The sequence below is a fragment of the Antennarius striatus genome, chromosome 3 (assembly GCF_040054535.1).
Source record: "Antennarius striatus isolate MH-2024 chromosome 3, ASM4005453v1, whole genome shotgun sequence".
Lineage (NCBI taxonomy): Eukaryota > Metazoa > Chordata > Actinopteri > Lophiiformes > Antennariidae > Antennarius > Antennarius striatus.
The window spans coordinates 23,576,811-23,593,688 of record NC_090778.1 but is presented as its reverse complement, the minus strand read 5'-3'; the positions used below and the strand labels follow the sequence as shown (position 1 = coordinate 23,593,688).

The 16,878-nt window shown below is 40.2% G+C and overlaps 2 protein-coding genes across 2 annotated transcripts in view; both read right to left on the bottom strand.

Annotated features, from left to right (window-relative positions):
* LOC137592094 (uncharacterized) overlaps positions 1–8,714 on the bottom strand; it is a 44,593-nt gene extending 35,879 nt beyond the window's left edge. Inside the window, exons 1-3 of the mRNA XM_068310000.1 lie at positions 8,705–8,714; positions 7,343–8,590; positions 2,621–2,848 (exon numbers count right to left, since the gene is read on the bottom strand). Coding sequence (XP_068166101.1) covers positions 2,621–2,848; positions 7,343–8,590; positions 8,705–8,714 — 1,486 coding nt within the window. The remainder of the gene's footprint in view (positions 1–2,620; positions 2,849–7,342; positions 8,591–8,704) is intronic.
* Positions 1–14,978, bottom strand: part of vcana (versican a) — a 57,956-nt gene extending 42,978 nt beyond the window's left edge. The window contains exons 1-5 of the mRNA XM_068310826.1: positions 14,969–14,978; positions 14,261–14,644; positions 13,501–13,675; positions 12,996–13,123; positions 11,235–11,528 (exon numbers count right to left, since the gene is read on the bottom strand). Coding sequence (XP_068166927.1) covers positions 11,235–11,528; positions 12,996–13,123; positions 13,501–13,675; positions 14,261–14,644; positions 14,969–14,978 — 991 coding nt within the window. The remainder of the gene's footprint in view (positions 1–11,234; positions 11,529–12,995; positions 13,124–13,500; positions 13,676–14,260; positions 14,645–14,968) is intronic.
* Positions 14,979–16,878: the final 1,900 nt, after the last annotated feature.

Below are 16,878 nucleotides of genomic sequence, written 5' to 3'. Positions count from 1 at the left end.
TATGAAAAGTCAGAATATCTTTGTTTTATGTGTCTTATTAATTCATAAACAGTTTTAGAAATAATGAATACATTGGATTGCATTGCGTCATTTTATCATATAAACCACAGTAATATAATTTGTTTTACATAATTTTCATAGTAAATCAGTAAATTTCAAATGCTCTCTTTTGCATTTGTTCAGTAGAAGAAGTCTATAGATTAAAATTGACACAATTCTATAAATGTTAATGTATCCCAGTTTTACATAGACAAAAGCAAGACATTCAGAAATCTTTAATTAATCTCAATTTGGTGATTTTGTAGTTTCTACTAACTTGAAATAGAAGCAAGTGACAGCTAGTTAAACAGATCTGTATTCACTGAACAATAAGGCACTCAATGCACAAGATAAGAATTATTACACTTAAGTATCTATCCATCCATCCATCCATTCATCCACTCACCCATCTATCCATCCATCCATTCATCCATCCATACATCCATCCATCCATCCATTTTCTTGTAAGCAAGATGACCGTAATCGTCTTGTCTACAGCCGCTTTTCTGCTTTGGGGACACGGCTCTGCTGAAGCCTATCAAAGCTGACTACAAACGAGAGGCGGGGTACTCTCCGGACATGTTGCCAGAATCTCGCGTAGCAACATGAAAGATGTGCTTACATCCATATTACATCAATATATCTAAGAAAATTTGGGACCTCTTACAGTACTCAAGAATTCAATCCAAAATAGCATCTGCCAAAAAGTGGATCATAAAATATTAGGGAAAAACAGTATGTATTAAAAAAATCAATGAGCAAATTACAATTGATTCATTCAAAAACGTGACACATTGTGACAATTGGAGTCACTTGTTTGGACATTATATAGTAATACTGTTAATGCTTTTCTGTCTACACACTGTATATTGTCACATATTATAAAGTGTTTATTTTCCTTATGAAACTGAAAGTCCAATGAATAAAGTAATATATTGTAATTATACCCTTTGAAGACATAAAAATTAGTGGAATTCTTGCCATCAAGAAAGCTTGATGCCGCCCAATCAGTGGTCATATACAGCAGTACCTTGAGACACACGTTTTATCGTGCCATGACTGAGTTCGTAAGTCAAACAACTCATAAATCAAACATAATTTCCCCATTTAAAATGACTAAAATTATTTTAATACATTCCATCTTTGTAAAGATGGAATGGATTAACAACATTCTAAATTATGAAAAAGTATCAACCAATAGACTTGCATATTTTACCTGCACATAATGAATTAAATATAAGGTTTGTAAGCAATGATAAAGTATGAAGAAAAATGCAAAAGTCATGACCACACACAAGCTACATATACTTCGCCAATGAGAAGGGGATCTGGTCTCAGCTCTTGTTGTATCCATCTATCAACACGTGGGAAAGAATGAGATAAGGTCTCATCTGATGTTGTATCCATCTGCCTACTAGCTGTGGTGTCCCGAAGCAAAGTTTGTATGTCTGATTTTTGCTTATATGTCATACACAAATACGGACAGAACCATGGCTTGCATCTCAAAAATCTCATGTTGAGTTGCTTGTTTCTCAAGGTACCACTGTTGTCTGTAGAAAGTGACATATCACATATAAAAGCTGGTCAGAACAGCCCCTGAATTTTGCCTGAATTTCAATGAGCTACAATATCAACTTTGAGATAAATCCAATCTATAACATGCACAGGGCTGGTGGCAGAAAGAACCTGGCTATGCTTAATTCAAAATAAACATTTTGATCTTATTGGACGTGAGTTATTTACCCGTACTTTCATAATATTGTTCAAGCAAATTCTTCAGACATTATAAGAAATACAAATTTTAGTACTTTTCTTTCTCATTCTTTCTGCCCCCCCACTCTCTCTGTCTCTCTCTCTGTCTCTCTCTCTCTCTGTCTCTCTCACTCTCTCTCTCTCTCTCTCTCTCTCTCTCTCTGTCTCTCTCTCTCTCTCTCTCTCTCTCTCTCTCACTCTCTCTCTCTCTCTCTCTCTCTCTCTCTCTCTCTCTCTCTCTGTTACTCACAAACGGTGGTTCAGAGAGATTATTGGTTACAAAGTACAACACCTGCACAAGCTCAGCTCTGTAGTCGACACCTGTTTAAAACCCAGGCCAGGCCTGTGAACTCAGGAAATGGACCTATCCTAAAATGAACATAGAACACATACACACACGCTGGCTTTCTAGTTAAATGACTGTGTCAAAGCTAAAGAGGCCACAATAAACAAGAATGTCCAAATCAAAGACAGTAAAAAAAACAGTAGCCACTTCAGGACTTCATACCAGGTTTGACCACAAATACACGTTATGGGATGAAAAACCTCAGTTTGCACGCACCTCAAAGCTCTTAATTATTAATTTCTCAGTAATATTTTAGGAATCTCTGTGTAATTTATTATTCAGTGTAATATAGCATGAATACCTCGTGACAATGGCAACCTAATATATAAGAAAAAATGTCATCTTTATCAAAACTACTTTCTGGAATTCCTATTGTTTTCAATTAATCAGAAACACATGGACAGTTTTCTGAAATATGTTACCATGCAGCCATAAAACAAACTTTCTCCCTGTGCCACAATATTTTCCACAAGCTTTTCCCACAAACTGGGAGGGCAGAAAGAGACCTGGAGTGTCTCAGCTGAGCCACGTCACTTGATGGAGAGGTAAAAGTAGCTATAACCACTCGCTTGGGTTGAACAGCGTCCAGCTGCTCCAGCTGGTGTGAGACTTTGTTAGCGATGACCTCATCTCTTGTGTGATGTCCAGTATATGGTGAAGGCAGGCATCTGTGCTTTGCACAGGTAGCCAACTCTATTGCTGCCAGACTGGCTGTGAGTAAGATGACACATGCGCACACAAGGAAAGAAATACAGCAAATGCATACTTACTCAGAAAACCAATACAAGCAAGGCAATATGAGGTACTGTACGTATCTGCTTCATATCTACAACTGTCATATGAAGCCGTGTACACAACTATAATGCAGGTAACGTAGCAGCAAGAGGGCACAAGCCAGTGTCTTATTGTGCCGGTCCCAAGCCCGGATAAATACAGAGGGTTGTGTCAGGAAGGCCATCTAATGTTAAACTTTTGCAAATCAAATGTATGACTTCCATATCGGATCGGTCGAGGCCTGGGTTAACGACGACTGTCATCAGTGCTGTTCACCTACAGGGTTCCGATGGAAATTGGACCATTATTGATAGAAGAAGGAGAGGAGGAAAGTGTGTTCGTTCAAAGAGAGAACAGGAACGGCAAGAGTATAGGACTGAGAGCAGGGACGTTGAATGTTGGAAGTATGACAAAAAAGGTAGAGAGTTGATTGACATGATGCAGAGGAGGAAGGAAGACATACTGTGTGTCAAGGAGACCAGGTGGAAAGGTAACAAGGTTAGAAGTTTAGGAGCAGGGTTAAAGTTGTTCTATCATGGTGTAAATAGGAAGAGAAATGGAGTAGGAGTTATCTTGAAGGAGGAGTTTGTTAGGAATGTCCTGGAGGTAAAAAGAGTGTCAGATAGAGTGATGAGTCCGAAGCTAGAAATCGAAGTTGTAATGTTCAATGTTTTTAGTGCACATGCTCCACAGGTAGGATGTGAGCTGGGGGAGAAGGAGAAATTCTGGTTGGACTTTGATGAAGTGATGCAGAGTATACCTAGAAGTGAGAGAGCTGTCATTGGTGCAGACTTCAATGGACATGTTGGTGCAGGAAAAAGAGGTGATGAGGAGGTGATGAGGAGGTGATGTTTGGTATCCAGGAGAGGAATGCAGAAGGACAGATGGTGGTTGACTTTGCAAAAGGATGGAAATGGTGATAGTGAATTCTTTCTTCAAGAAGAGGAAGGAACATAGGGTGACCTATGTGCGTGGAGGTAGGAGCACACAGGTAGGCTACATCTTGTGTAGACAGTGTAATCTGAAGATCAGTGACTGCAAAGTAGTGGTAGGCAAGAGTGTAGCCAAACAGCATAGGATGGTGGTGTGTAGTATGGCTCTGGTGTGAGGAAGATGAAAAGAGCAAAGGCAGAGCAGAGGACGAAATGGTGAAAGCTGAAAAAGGAAGAGTGTTGTATGACTTTTAGGAGGGAGTTAAGACAGCTAATGTGATCAGGGAGACAGGTAGGAGAGTACTTTGTGTGTCATCTGGAAGGAAAGTAGATAAGGAGATTTGGTGGTGGAATGAGGAGGTACAGGAGTCTATACAGAGAAAGAGGTTAGCTAAGAAGAGGTGGAATACTGAGAGGACTGGGGAGAGTAGACAGGAGTATAGGGAGTACAGCATAAGGTGAAAGCAGAGGTAGTAAAGGCCAAACAAGGGGCTTATGATGACTTGCATGCTAGGTTGGACAGTAAGGCGGGAGAGACTGATCTATACAGGTTGGCAAGACAGAGAGACAGAGGTAGCAAGGACGTGCAGCAGGTTAGGGTGATTAAGGATAGGGATGGAAGTGTATTGACAGGCTCCAGTAGTTAATGGCAAGATAGAAAGAGTACTTTAAAGAGTTGATGAACAAGGAAAATGAGAGAGAATAAAGAAAAGAAGAGGTAGCTGTTGTGGAGCAGGAAGTAGCAAAGATTAGTCAGGATGAAGTGAGGAGGGCATTGAAGAGGATGAAGCGTGGAAAGGCACTGGGTCCTGAAGATATACCTGTGGAGGTATGGACTGTCTAGGAGAGGCGGCAGTAAAGTTTCTGACTGGGATTTCAACAGGATCTTAGATAGTGAGAAGATGCTTGAAGAATGCAGAAGTGTGCTGGTGCCCATTTTTAAGAACAAGGGAGATTGCACATCCTCTGTGGCAACTACAGAGGAATAAAGCTGATGGGCCATACAATGAAGTTATGGGAAAAAGAAGTTGAAGCTAGACCAAGGGCAGACGTGAGCATTTGTGAGCAGTAGTATGGTTTCGTGTCAAAAAAAGGTACTACAGTATTTCCTTGAGGATGTTGATAGAGAATTATAGAGAAGGCCAGAAGGAGCTGTATTGTGTTTTTGTAGATCTGGAGAAAGCGTATGACAGGGTGCCCAGAGAGGAACTGTGGTACTGTATGAGGAACTCTGGAGTGGCAGAGAAGTATGTTAGAGCAGTGCAGGACATGTATGAGGACTGTAAGAAAATGGTGAAGTGTGCTGTAGGTGTGACAGAGGAGTTCAAGGTGGAGGTTGGACTGCATCAGGGATCAGCTCTGAGCCCCTTTTTGTTTGCTATGGTGATGGACAGGCTGACAGACGAGGTTAGACATGAATCTCCATGGACTATGATGTTTGCAAACGATATTGTGATCTGTAGTGAAAGCAGGGAACTGGTGGAGGAGAAGCTAGATAAGTGGAGGTTTTTCCTGGAAAAGACAAACCTTTCCAGGACAAATGAAGATTAGCCGCAGTAAGACAGAGTACATGTGTGTAAATGAGAGGGGTTACAGGGAGAAGAGATCAAGAAGCTGGAGGATTTTAAGTACTCAGGGTCAACACTCCAGAGCAATGGAGAGTGTGGAAAAGAGGTGAAGAAGCGTGTATAGGCAGGGTGGAACGGGTGGAGGAAAGTGTCAGATGTTTGTGTGATAGAAGAGTTTCAGCTAAAATGAAATGAAAGGTGTACAAAACTGTGGTGAAACCAGCGATGTTGTTTGGCCTAGAGACAGTGTCACTGAGGAAAAGACAGGAGACAGAGCTGGAGGTAGCACAGATGACGACCGGAGAGGTGGTTTATGGATGTAGTGAAAGAGGACATTAAGGTAGGTGGTGTGAAAGAAGAAGATGCAGAAGACCACTGATTCGCTGTGGCGACCCCTGAAGGGAAAAGCCGAAAAGAGAAGACGAAGAAACAACTATAATGCAGGTTATTAAATGTGTCTTTCTGGCAACTACATTTGCAACACTACACCAAAAGAGAGATATCCCAGCACTTTGATGGCAGATTGTTGCTCCTTCAGGCAGATTTCACCGAAAGTCCAACCAAATTCCTTTCGCCAACAATGAGCCACTCTTCAGAGAAATAAGCTCTGATGTGAAAAAACATTTAAAGTACTGTAGTATAAAATGCTGGAGCTACTTTTACTGTGTCTTTGACCTGAGAATGGAAGACTGAATATCTTTTTCAGAAATATTAATGAATTCATTTGTTTTCCTAACCCTCTTCATCCACTGTCGCTGGGAGCTGAAGCCTATCCCAGCTGACTGGGGGCATGAGGCCGGGGACATTCCGGGTGCGATGCCAGTGCACCACCGAGCCACATAAAGACGCAGAAAACCATGCACGCACACAATTACACCTACTGTCAATGTGAGACCAGCCAATTAACCTGAAGTGCATGTTTTTTGGGGGTGGGAGGAAGCCGGAGAACCTGGAAAGAACCCACACAGACACGGGGAGAACATGCAAACGCTACAAAGAGCGGGTCTCAAATCCTGAACTGCCTTGCTGTGCGGCGACTGCGCTAGCCACCTGCCCCACTGTGCCTTTCAAAGATATTGAAAAAAAAATGTATATACTAGATAGATAGATAGATAGATAGACAGACAGACAGACAGACAGACAGACAGACAGACAGACAGACAGACAGACAGACAGACAGACAGACAGACAGACAGACAGACAGACAGACAGACAGACAGACAGACAGACAGACAGACAGACAGACAGACAGACAGACAGACACACACACACACACATACATACATACATACATACACACATACATAGATACATAGATACATAGATAGATAGATTACAGAAATTCTTTTTTCACTTAAAAAAACAAGAAATGTATCACTTTGATCTCAGATTCAGAGTAGAAACATGATAGATAGCAAACTGTAAAAGATCTCTTCAACATGAAAATAACTTTGTGATCTCATTGTGCCTTTTTTTCCCTCATTCTATCCCTCTCCCTTTCCCACCTTCTCACTCATGTCAAAATCAAAATAATTTTCAAGACATCTGCTCAGCTGGACTGACTGAAGAGTCCCCTAAGGCTAAGCAGTCTATCAGCAGCAGTCCACACTGAGAACACACACAAACATGAGCCTGGGGGGACCAGGAAACAAAAAGCTTGAACATGAATCATTGTGGAAGAAGAACTTGGCTGCAAACATAAATACTAGTCGACTGTAACTGTTTGGAAATCACAATGAAATGGACACTCAACATGGACAACAGGTCACTGCAGAAAATGCGTGAGAAACAGTTGCTGTTGCTCAATGTAAATAAGAGAACTTGTGCTCATAAACAGTTCCAACATACTGACAATTAGAAAATTTGAAAAATCTGCATTGAAACCAAAATTTTTAAAACGATATTTCAAATTCTATGTCTGTATGTCTTACCTGAGACATTCTGGGCATGTGTGGTTGTTTGGATGGACTGTTCAAGATCGGCCGCTACAGCTGGAGTGGTCCCTTGAGCCTCAGCTGAAGCCACTGAGGAGGATGTAAAGAACTCACTGTCAATTTCTGCCTCTGGCCTCTCCGTCAGGGTATCATCACTGTCCTCTGGGAACTGAATGGTGGACTCATCAAAAACATGTACACCTGGTGACAATACCACATCTTCATCAGACACTCCTCCGTCTATCAGGACAGTGGTGGTTAATGTAGCTTTCTCAGAGTCAACAGCTGCTGTCTCTATTCCCACCGTTTGAGGTATGGTTTGTTTTTCTATCACGGTGATTTCTGGTGGACTTGTGGTGGTGACGTCCATCTCATTACCAGGTTGTGTGTTACACATAAATGTGGTTTCAGTGGGAATCAACGCTGTTCCCTCCATGATAGACCATTCTGGTGAGCTGGATGAAAGGTCTTGATCATAGGGGTAAGCAGATGGCACTGCCTCGACACCAAAGTCTGTTTCAATTCCATCGAGGTTAAAATCATAGTCGGGGAATGGTGTTGTTGAATGAACCTCATCAGCAAAGGACGTTGATTCTGAGATGAACGCTTCCTCACCAGGGAGTTCAGTTGACTCTGTTGGCATGTCAGTGAGGTCAGAGGTTATCCCTGCTGTGATCACAGAATCAAGAATAGTTTCCTCGGTTTTCCCAACAGCAAACATGGGCTCTGTGATGAGGGAAACATCTAGCATAGGGACATCAGGTTGAATTGTGTTAATCTCAAACACTGCCTGATCGTCTGGCTCCTCAGTGGGTTCGGACAAAGACTCTGTGGTACCAGAGGGTTCTGTTGTGTGCTTGGATTCAGGAAATGTGTCACCACGTTGGGGAACAAATGCCTCATTGGTAACATTTTCACTTAAAAAGTCATCAACACTAAAGGGTGTGACGTCATCTGTGTCCTCGTGTGCCTCTTTGACAGTGGGTACAAATGTAGTAATCAGTTCTTCTTCTTGGCCTGATGGAGTAGGGTGAGGCGGGGCCATACTGGTAGAGAACATCGATGGAGGCTCCACAGAAACTGATGAGTCTGGAGAACCACCTACTTCTGAGTCAGTTTCAGACACTGAGATAAGTATTGGGGTTCTACTCTCCGGTGATGGGACTGAGATTGTGCAGTTGGTAGTGGTAGCAGTGTCGACCAGTGACACATCAACAAGGGAGGTCTGGTTAACACTTTGTCTTCCTAAGAAACACAAATGGGCATAGTAAATTAAAATGGCTATGATTATAAACAATTGCCAGTCCTTTAAAATAACTCAGAGTAGACGCTGTGTCTATACTTTTATCAAACACATACCACATATCATGTTTTCTGTGATGGCTCTTTTGGTTGCCAAGACAATGTGATAATTTATAAGATTACAACACACATCCAATAAATCTCACTACAGTCAGACCTATAAATTCATATGATAAAGTTATCATGTTGTGTTTTCTTGTCTACATTTTAGGAAAATAAAATCAGCCGAGACAAAGAAAGAATAATGAAGTAAGTAATGTGACACAGTTACAATAACAGTGTGACTCTTAACACTGAAGAACCCACCAATAACAGTTTCCTTGAGAACTTAGCATGAACAAGCTCCTCTTGTAAGTCTTAATGTTGTTTATTGCCTGCACTAACATTAAGTCACTCAATTTTCTGAAAGGAAACAAAGGAAATAGTGCACTCAAATTATCTTGATGAATCAGTGAAGCCAATATTATTGCGCTGTTTTCCCATTTAATGGTCTGTCTCTTGTTGTACCTGATGCAATGTGATAGCACACGTAAAAAATTTTCAAAGTATCATTATTTTCAATGGAAAACCTACTGCACTTTGTCCCTCTAAACATACACTTATCTGCCTGAAAGGATTCACATATTCATAACAAAGGCATTAACAGTATAAACCTTCAGCAAAAATGTGTTGTGGGGTTACTGAATTGCCCTGATTATTTTGAGATGTATCTCCACCGACACGTTGAAAACGTATTTCATCTGAAGACTGAGCATCATTCAAATTCTCATCCACAAAGTGGTCTAGTCGTTCGTTAGGTTTCATTAATGTGTAAATCGCTTCAACTCCTTTCGGTTTTTCTTGCCTCCTCCCTGCCTCTCTTGCTTGTCATGCTCTCTCAATTCCTCACACCCATAAAAAGTAGTGTTGCTGCTTTAGAAAGCTTTCGTCGCTGGCGCAGATTGTGTAAAGCCAGCTGTTGACCATTACGTACTAGCTCTTTCTACATGAACCTATCTCTGATGTAAAGTGTGAGACAACATTTTCCCTAACAGGAAAATAGGGCCTGCTCTCAGAGTGACTACATTATCTCACTGATGCATTTGAGCTGTTGCTGTTAAAGAGGCCCTTGTTTTCTTTTGCCAATACTAAGAACAATCAGACACTAATTATCTACCCTTTCCGTCAGACCAGCCCCCCTCTTCCCAGTCTCTCTGTGTATTCTAACTGACGTAGGTTTACATCATATTTTAGTTTTGAGATATTGCTGAACATAGGTAAGCAGGAAATGATTGAGCAAGTCCCACCAAATAAGGGTACTTGAAAAGCACTTAGATGGGGGCGTAAATACAACAAGACTGAGTGAGCTGACATGGAATACACAGAACAGGAGGTGAGGGTGGCCTGTTTGTGTGCCCTCTGAACTCCATGGGGACTTATCATCATGAGAGTTAGCATAGCTCAGGGGCAGTAAATGGCCAGGCAGGGCCAGGCTTATCTGCCCAACCTCTCATTTGTAAAGATGGAAAGGCCAGGTCAAGGGTCGCCGAGGATGACTGAATTTAGAAGTCCAGCAGTAGCTTTGTCCATTATCCAAATGTCTGCTCTGATAAGTACAAGTGAGAATGACAGAGGGCAAACTCTGACAGCGGAAATGAGACGAGAAAAGCAAAAACGTTGGTGAGACTGAAAAGGCTGACAGGTGTGGTATTAGTTACTTATGCTGCTTCTCTAAATGGTGAGTCTTGGTTTTACCCTGGAGATACTGATTAGTTAAGAACATTCACATTTTGAGGGATTAGCGTCATTCTGCTAACCTCTAGTCAACCACGAAATGTCAGTGCTTTCTGCCATCTTTCCAAGGTCAGTAATCACCACAACTTGCAGCAAAGAGGTGTTTCGGTGCATAGCTTAGTAATGCACGGAACAATTCATAGAGCGTAAAAAAAAAGTGTTTAAAAAGTCACAATGACTTTTTGTCAGTCATCAAATAAAATATATAGTATGTAAACAGAATGCAGGTACTTAAACATCACATCAACAGCAATAGTACATAAGGATAACTCAAACCATTAGTTTTTAGTTTTGTCAGTAAAATAAGAACTGTCATGTCATCTGCTTGTACAGTGAATAGCGTATACCATGAAGCGTTTGCCCTCCTTTTGGATAATTTTGTTTCCACAGTAATGAGCAAGAAACTGAGACAATGACGTCAACTGAACGCTGAAATCTTTTTCACTAGTCTGGCACATAGTATGTATGGAAAAACATTCCTCCACTTTTTTGAATTTGTGATTGTCATCCAAGCCTCACAGTCACAAAGCAATAAGAAAAAACAATGTGAAAAAACAGTGCAGGTTGCAAACATTTAAAAACTTTGCCCTGGTTTGGAGTAAGGAATGTTTAAAGTGGTGCAAAGCAACAAAAAGTAATGGGTGGGGATCAGAAGTGAATAGAAGATGACATCATAGCTCCTCATAGCCCAGACCTAGTTTTGACAGGGAATGGTGTGTGACTTCAATCACTGTCTGCCACTGTTTAAAGCAAACTATCAACATAGAGAACATATGACCCACCATAAATGTCAAGACCCTGTGAGTGAGTTTACCTTTAAAGCAGTAAGCTCCAAGCTTCTTAGTTGGTTCTGGGAAGCCAGTCTGGTTTTCGTAGCGGTACATTGTCCTGACCCCAACCAGTCCTCCTCCGCATTGTATTCTAGGTACCGCAACTGGGTGTCTTGCACTGCCATCTGAGAGCCAGCCATAGTCACATCTGTCCAAACCCTTTCGCCAGGCAGCATGGAGCTGGCCAGGGGTTGCCAGGACAGCCTTCCTCTTCTTACACTCTTCATTGGCTTCCACTAAAGTCATTTTTTTGGTCACAGGAGCATAGAAGACTTCACCTGGAATACAGATGCCAAAAGGTACCAGTTACAATCAAATGCATAGGTAGCATTGCAACAAATCATGCCTTATAACTACAAAAATTTCTTATTATTTTTAATTTCACTCTATTTTACAAAGTTTTTGCTTTAATAAGTGCTGCATTATTATTATTATTCTATTCTCACTTCTTTAAAGAAATCTACTGAAAACAGAGGCAACAGGCAATATTTTGAAGTATTCTCATGATCACTTTGACCTTTTAGAGGAAACATAGCCCAAAAACAGCTGACAAAAGTCACAGCTGGACAAGGCACAGACCAAAAGCATCTCCCACTGATCTTATTTAGAACAACAGTAGTTCTTTCATTATATTAATCTGAGGTGGGATAGCAATGCAAAAAATGCCACTGGGTTGTCAATGAGTGTCTGTAGTGGAAGACTTCATGTTTCCTAACAGGGTGAGTGACCCAGATTACACCTTTCACAGTTTCCTTCCTCAAGGTTCCTATGATGATTGTTCCTTCAGGATTGTCATTCCACACTAAAATCATGACACCAGGCATGACAATAATGTATAATTACTGACAACACACTTTCTGTTAGCATTGGCTGTCATGTTTTTAATATTCCATGTGCGTTTCATGCAGCTGAGTTAAAGTGACACTAGGATTATCCATCCAGAAATGCGATCCCTCTAAAAGCACACAACATATTGGAATTAATCAAAATCTATCTTGCATCTTCATTTTATTGTATACTCTCCAGCTTTTAAATTCATCTATACAGCTTCTTGAAAGATATCTGTCAGCACAATTTTATAGAAGTAAAAGCTGCATATAATGTAAAATATATTTTTTCTTGACTTTAAAAAAAAAAGTTTCTCAATCAAGTTAAAAATGCTAAATGGGTATTTTTCATAGACCTCAGGAAAACGTGTTATGATGTTCAACAACAATATGGTACTAATATATCTGACTCTAATTGAGTGCCAAAGGAAGACTTGTTATCACATCCTCTTAACCTCTTCTGTCTCTACTTCAAATTCATGCCATAAAAATGATACTTTATATTCTAGCTGATACACATGTATTACACCAAACGAGCATGCCTTCAATATTCCAAACCAATGCAGTAGGGTGTCTTGAAACGAACACACCATTCCAGGATACAGTGGGGACAAAGAAGCATCTATATTTTTTTGGAGCGATTGTAGCGTTAAGTGGAAGATGAATATGAAAGTCTCTGGTGGCTGTGGGGTGGGGTAACGTTCCCTGGCTAACAAAGTTGTCTACATCTGTTAATGTAACACTAATCACAATAATATCCCAATACAGACCGATTTCATCATATTCAAAATTAACTGATATTCTCTTGGACCCCTAACTCTTGTACATTACATGTTGTAAACGTTATCTGGCACAACAAGACACACAAATTATTAGTTTCCCATTCACTAAAAAAAAATTATTCTGTGGCTCACTTACCATGAAGTTTGTCCACATAACAGTAAACATCATAGGTTTCTGTGGGTTTCCTGATCCCATACGACCTAACGCCAGGCTTAGTATGTAGGTTACCAAAGCAGCCATTCCTTGGTTTTGTGATTGGATACCTGAGCAGATGGAATGTCTTTATAAAACATTTTTCATCACTCTCAAATTTTCCCTTCAGGATCAAAAAATTATCTATTATCTGTCTGTCTGTCTATCCATCCATTCATCCATCCATAAATCCATCCATCCATCCATCCATCCATCCATCCATCCATCCATCCATCCATCCATCCATCCATCCATCCATTTATCTATCTATCTATCTATCTATCTATCTATCTATCTATCTATCTATCTATCTATCTATCTATCTATCTATCTATCTATCTATCTATCTATCTATCTATCTATCTATCTATCTATCCATCCATCCATCCATCCATCCATCCATCCATCCATCTATCTATCTATAGCAGACAATTCTATTGCGGCTGACCTCACTGTCTGGTCTGCAATCCAGCCGGCATCACACTGATCAAAGCCATCCTCATAGGCTGCTTTCAGCTGGTCAGATGTTGCAATTGTTGCTCCAATATTCTTGCAAGCTTGCGTGGCTGTCTTGTAGTTTAGAGTGTACCTGCTGGAATTTGCTCGATAATGAAACACAACACCTGACAAAAAAAATCCAAAGACAAAAAATAACCATCCATCCACAAACTTAATGACATTTTAATAGAAACAAGAATATAATTATACGTATGTAAATCATCAGCATAATGTCAGCAGTATAAATCACCCAATCGTCTGCTGGAGAACAAACTGTGAATGAAAGAATAAGTCTGCCTACTTTTTGGAAAGGATCAATTCTACAGTAAACTAAGAAGATGAACAAAATATATAACAGAGCTGCAGATGATGTAATCAAATAGAAATCCCCATATTTGTAGATCACAAATGCAGGAGATATGATCGACAGTGCTGATTCACATTAAAGTTACTTTTTTTTAGGTTTGTGTAGCATGTAAACTAGCAAAAATTAATCCATATCCCCTTCTCCTCCACCTGAAAAATACAGTTTCTTCTATGTATTTTTTTTTTTGTGAATGCCTCACTCTCAAGCTGATTAATTACTGTGTTTCAGCCCTCACCTCACTCACAACATCCCAATCAGCCCCAGATTTAAAGGAATATCTGGAGAAAACAATTGTAGAGCATTTGTTCAGACACTGATGGGAAGGACATCGTGAATCTCTTACCATCGACATCAAGGTTAACTGTGTCTTGTGTGTCTTCAATGCCATAAATGACCTCACAGCGATAAGTGCCAGCATCACTGGCACGCAGCTTGACCATTGTCAGCGAGGCGTCACCAACATCCTCGGGGTGGCTGGGCACTGATACGCGGTTCCTGTAGCTGGAGCCTATTTTGATAACACCGTTTTGTGCCACTAGCACTGTGGATTGTACTTCTCCTTCAATTTTGGTCCATTTGATCCGCAAGTAATCTTTGCTATAAATAGCTGTTCCATTGGGACTGATGAACGGTGGTAAAGTTGGAATGTTGGAGAAGAAGCAGGGAAGATTTACCTTCCCAGAGAGGGACCCAGTGACGGGTCTGATTATCGATAATGTGTTGTAGGCTGAAAGACAAATAAAACAGAAGAGTCATACTAGCAGATGCAGGTAAACACTGTAAACTACCACCTCATGTTGACTGATGTGACGTGACAACACCCATCTTAATTAATAAAAAAACATGCATCATTGCCTGAAAAAAGTTCTTGGAAAGTCTGTCCTCACCCTTGAAATGATGGGTGTGGGAACACATTCAACATTGTACGTAGTGTACGTACAGCATGCTTGTATGAAGTTATTAGTTGAGGAATTATGTCATGGTTACATCATTTAATCCTGTGTCAGTTTGGAGTTCTGTGCATTTCAATTTCCCTTTCAAATAAACCTACCGTCACCCATATAACAATTGTGTAGGAGACAATGACAGTTAGACACAGACAACTACATTGAAGCAATCCTAAGAAATCTACACATTTAGTAAATAAGCAATCAATCTACTGCAACAAGTGACAACATTAAAACAAGTTGTTAGTTTTTTTGTGGGGAACAATGTAAAGAATGCTCTGGAACCAGTGGTGGGACAGCCCCCCAGGCATGAATGTGTGTGCTTTAATAGAGGTCCTTATTAGGTTGCGGGGTAAGACCAGCTGTTATTCCCAGACTGGGAGGCCAGTCTAATTGAAAGGTGTTCAACCATACTCAAAGACAAGACCAAGGACTCTGGGACAAGAGAACCAGGGGCCCGAGGGGGCCCGGGATGCAAACCTCAGTGGACGATGCTGTCACCTCCACCAATGAATAAATAGTCACAGGTTTCACAGGAACAAGACAGGAAGGGGCTAATCAGTGGAATGTGAACTCATGATGGTGGATAGGCGACAAGAAGAAGGGAGGAGCAGGGAGAGATGAAGACAGGGAGAAAGAGAGGGGGGAGTAGGGGTTGATGGAAGAAGAGATGAATGACTGAGAAAGAAGGAGCAATAGAGGGACGACCATGTACTCTTTAAAAACGTACCTGTTGCAGTCGCAGCTTCATAGAGACAATATAACCACAGGATATGCTTTATATTTAGTATCATCTAGGGGAGAATTATAAGTATGCATTAGAAGAATTCAAACATGGTCTGTGTCACTTTTTAACACATCCACATTTTCCCAGGGAGACATTTTTACTGAGTCTGAATACAGTAGATAGATCTGCTTCTCTTCTGTCAAGCACAAGTTTCAGGAAATAGTAAACTTATTCTTCGTCTAAACATTGTAAAATTACAAACACATCCAGACAATAGCGGTGCCAACAACTTTTTTTTTTCTTTTACAAATACTGCTTAGCCTGACACTACACAACGTCTTACATATATACAGTATATATATATATATATATATATATATATATATATATATATATATATATATATGATTTTATATTTATATTTTTATATATATATATATATATATATATATATATATATATATATATATATATATATATATATATATATATATATATATACGTTCTCATTTAGACTTTGTCAATATGAAAATGAATTGATCGTCCTTTTGTAAAATACAATATGCTGACAATGTTACATTGTTTTAAAGAGATAATTGTATTTACCTGGCATGTTACATCACTTGACTATTTTTGATTGGGTTGAATAGAGACAATATTTGGAGGCACTGAAGTACAAATAATGGTCTCAGGTTTATGTTTACAGTGAATTTGTGTATGATCGGGCTGAAAGGTAAATGTTCCCCACGTTCCCCGAAAAGTAGTTTTTGGAGACATGAGCAGTGAGACCACCGCCCCCATTTCCCCCTCATTGTGTAAACACAAGTGGTGGGACTGGTGCTGCAAACAGTTCTCTACAAAAACGAGACACTGACAATATAATAGCAGCTGGCAATGGCAAAAAAAATCATCACTTGAAATACTTTAAGGGTTGGGCATCATTATGACTTCATGCCAGCACTCGAATTTATGCCGAAGCAGCGGACCCACCCTAATTGACATTGAATTAAAAGAGACTTGAGATGACAGACTGACTAGATATATCAGTCTGTCATCTTCCTCTATTTGTTTTTAAGATTTTTAAATATAAAGTACGTGGTTGGGAAGACGTGCGTAAAACTGTCTCTATGTAATAGTTGCGCGGCACTATATACAGTAAGTAACTGAAGAGTTCCTCGGACATCGTAAGAGTTCATTCAAGGAAAGATCAGCACAAAAGCATTATAAAGGAGTTTAATTGGTTACAGATTTTGGGTCTTGTTGTCCTTCAGGTTTCCGATCTTTAAT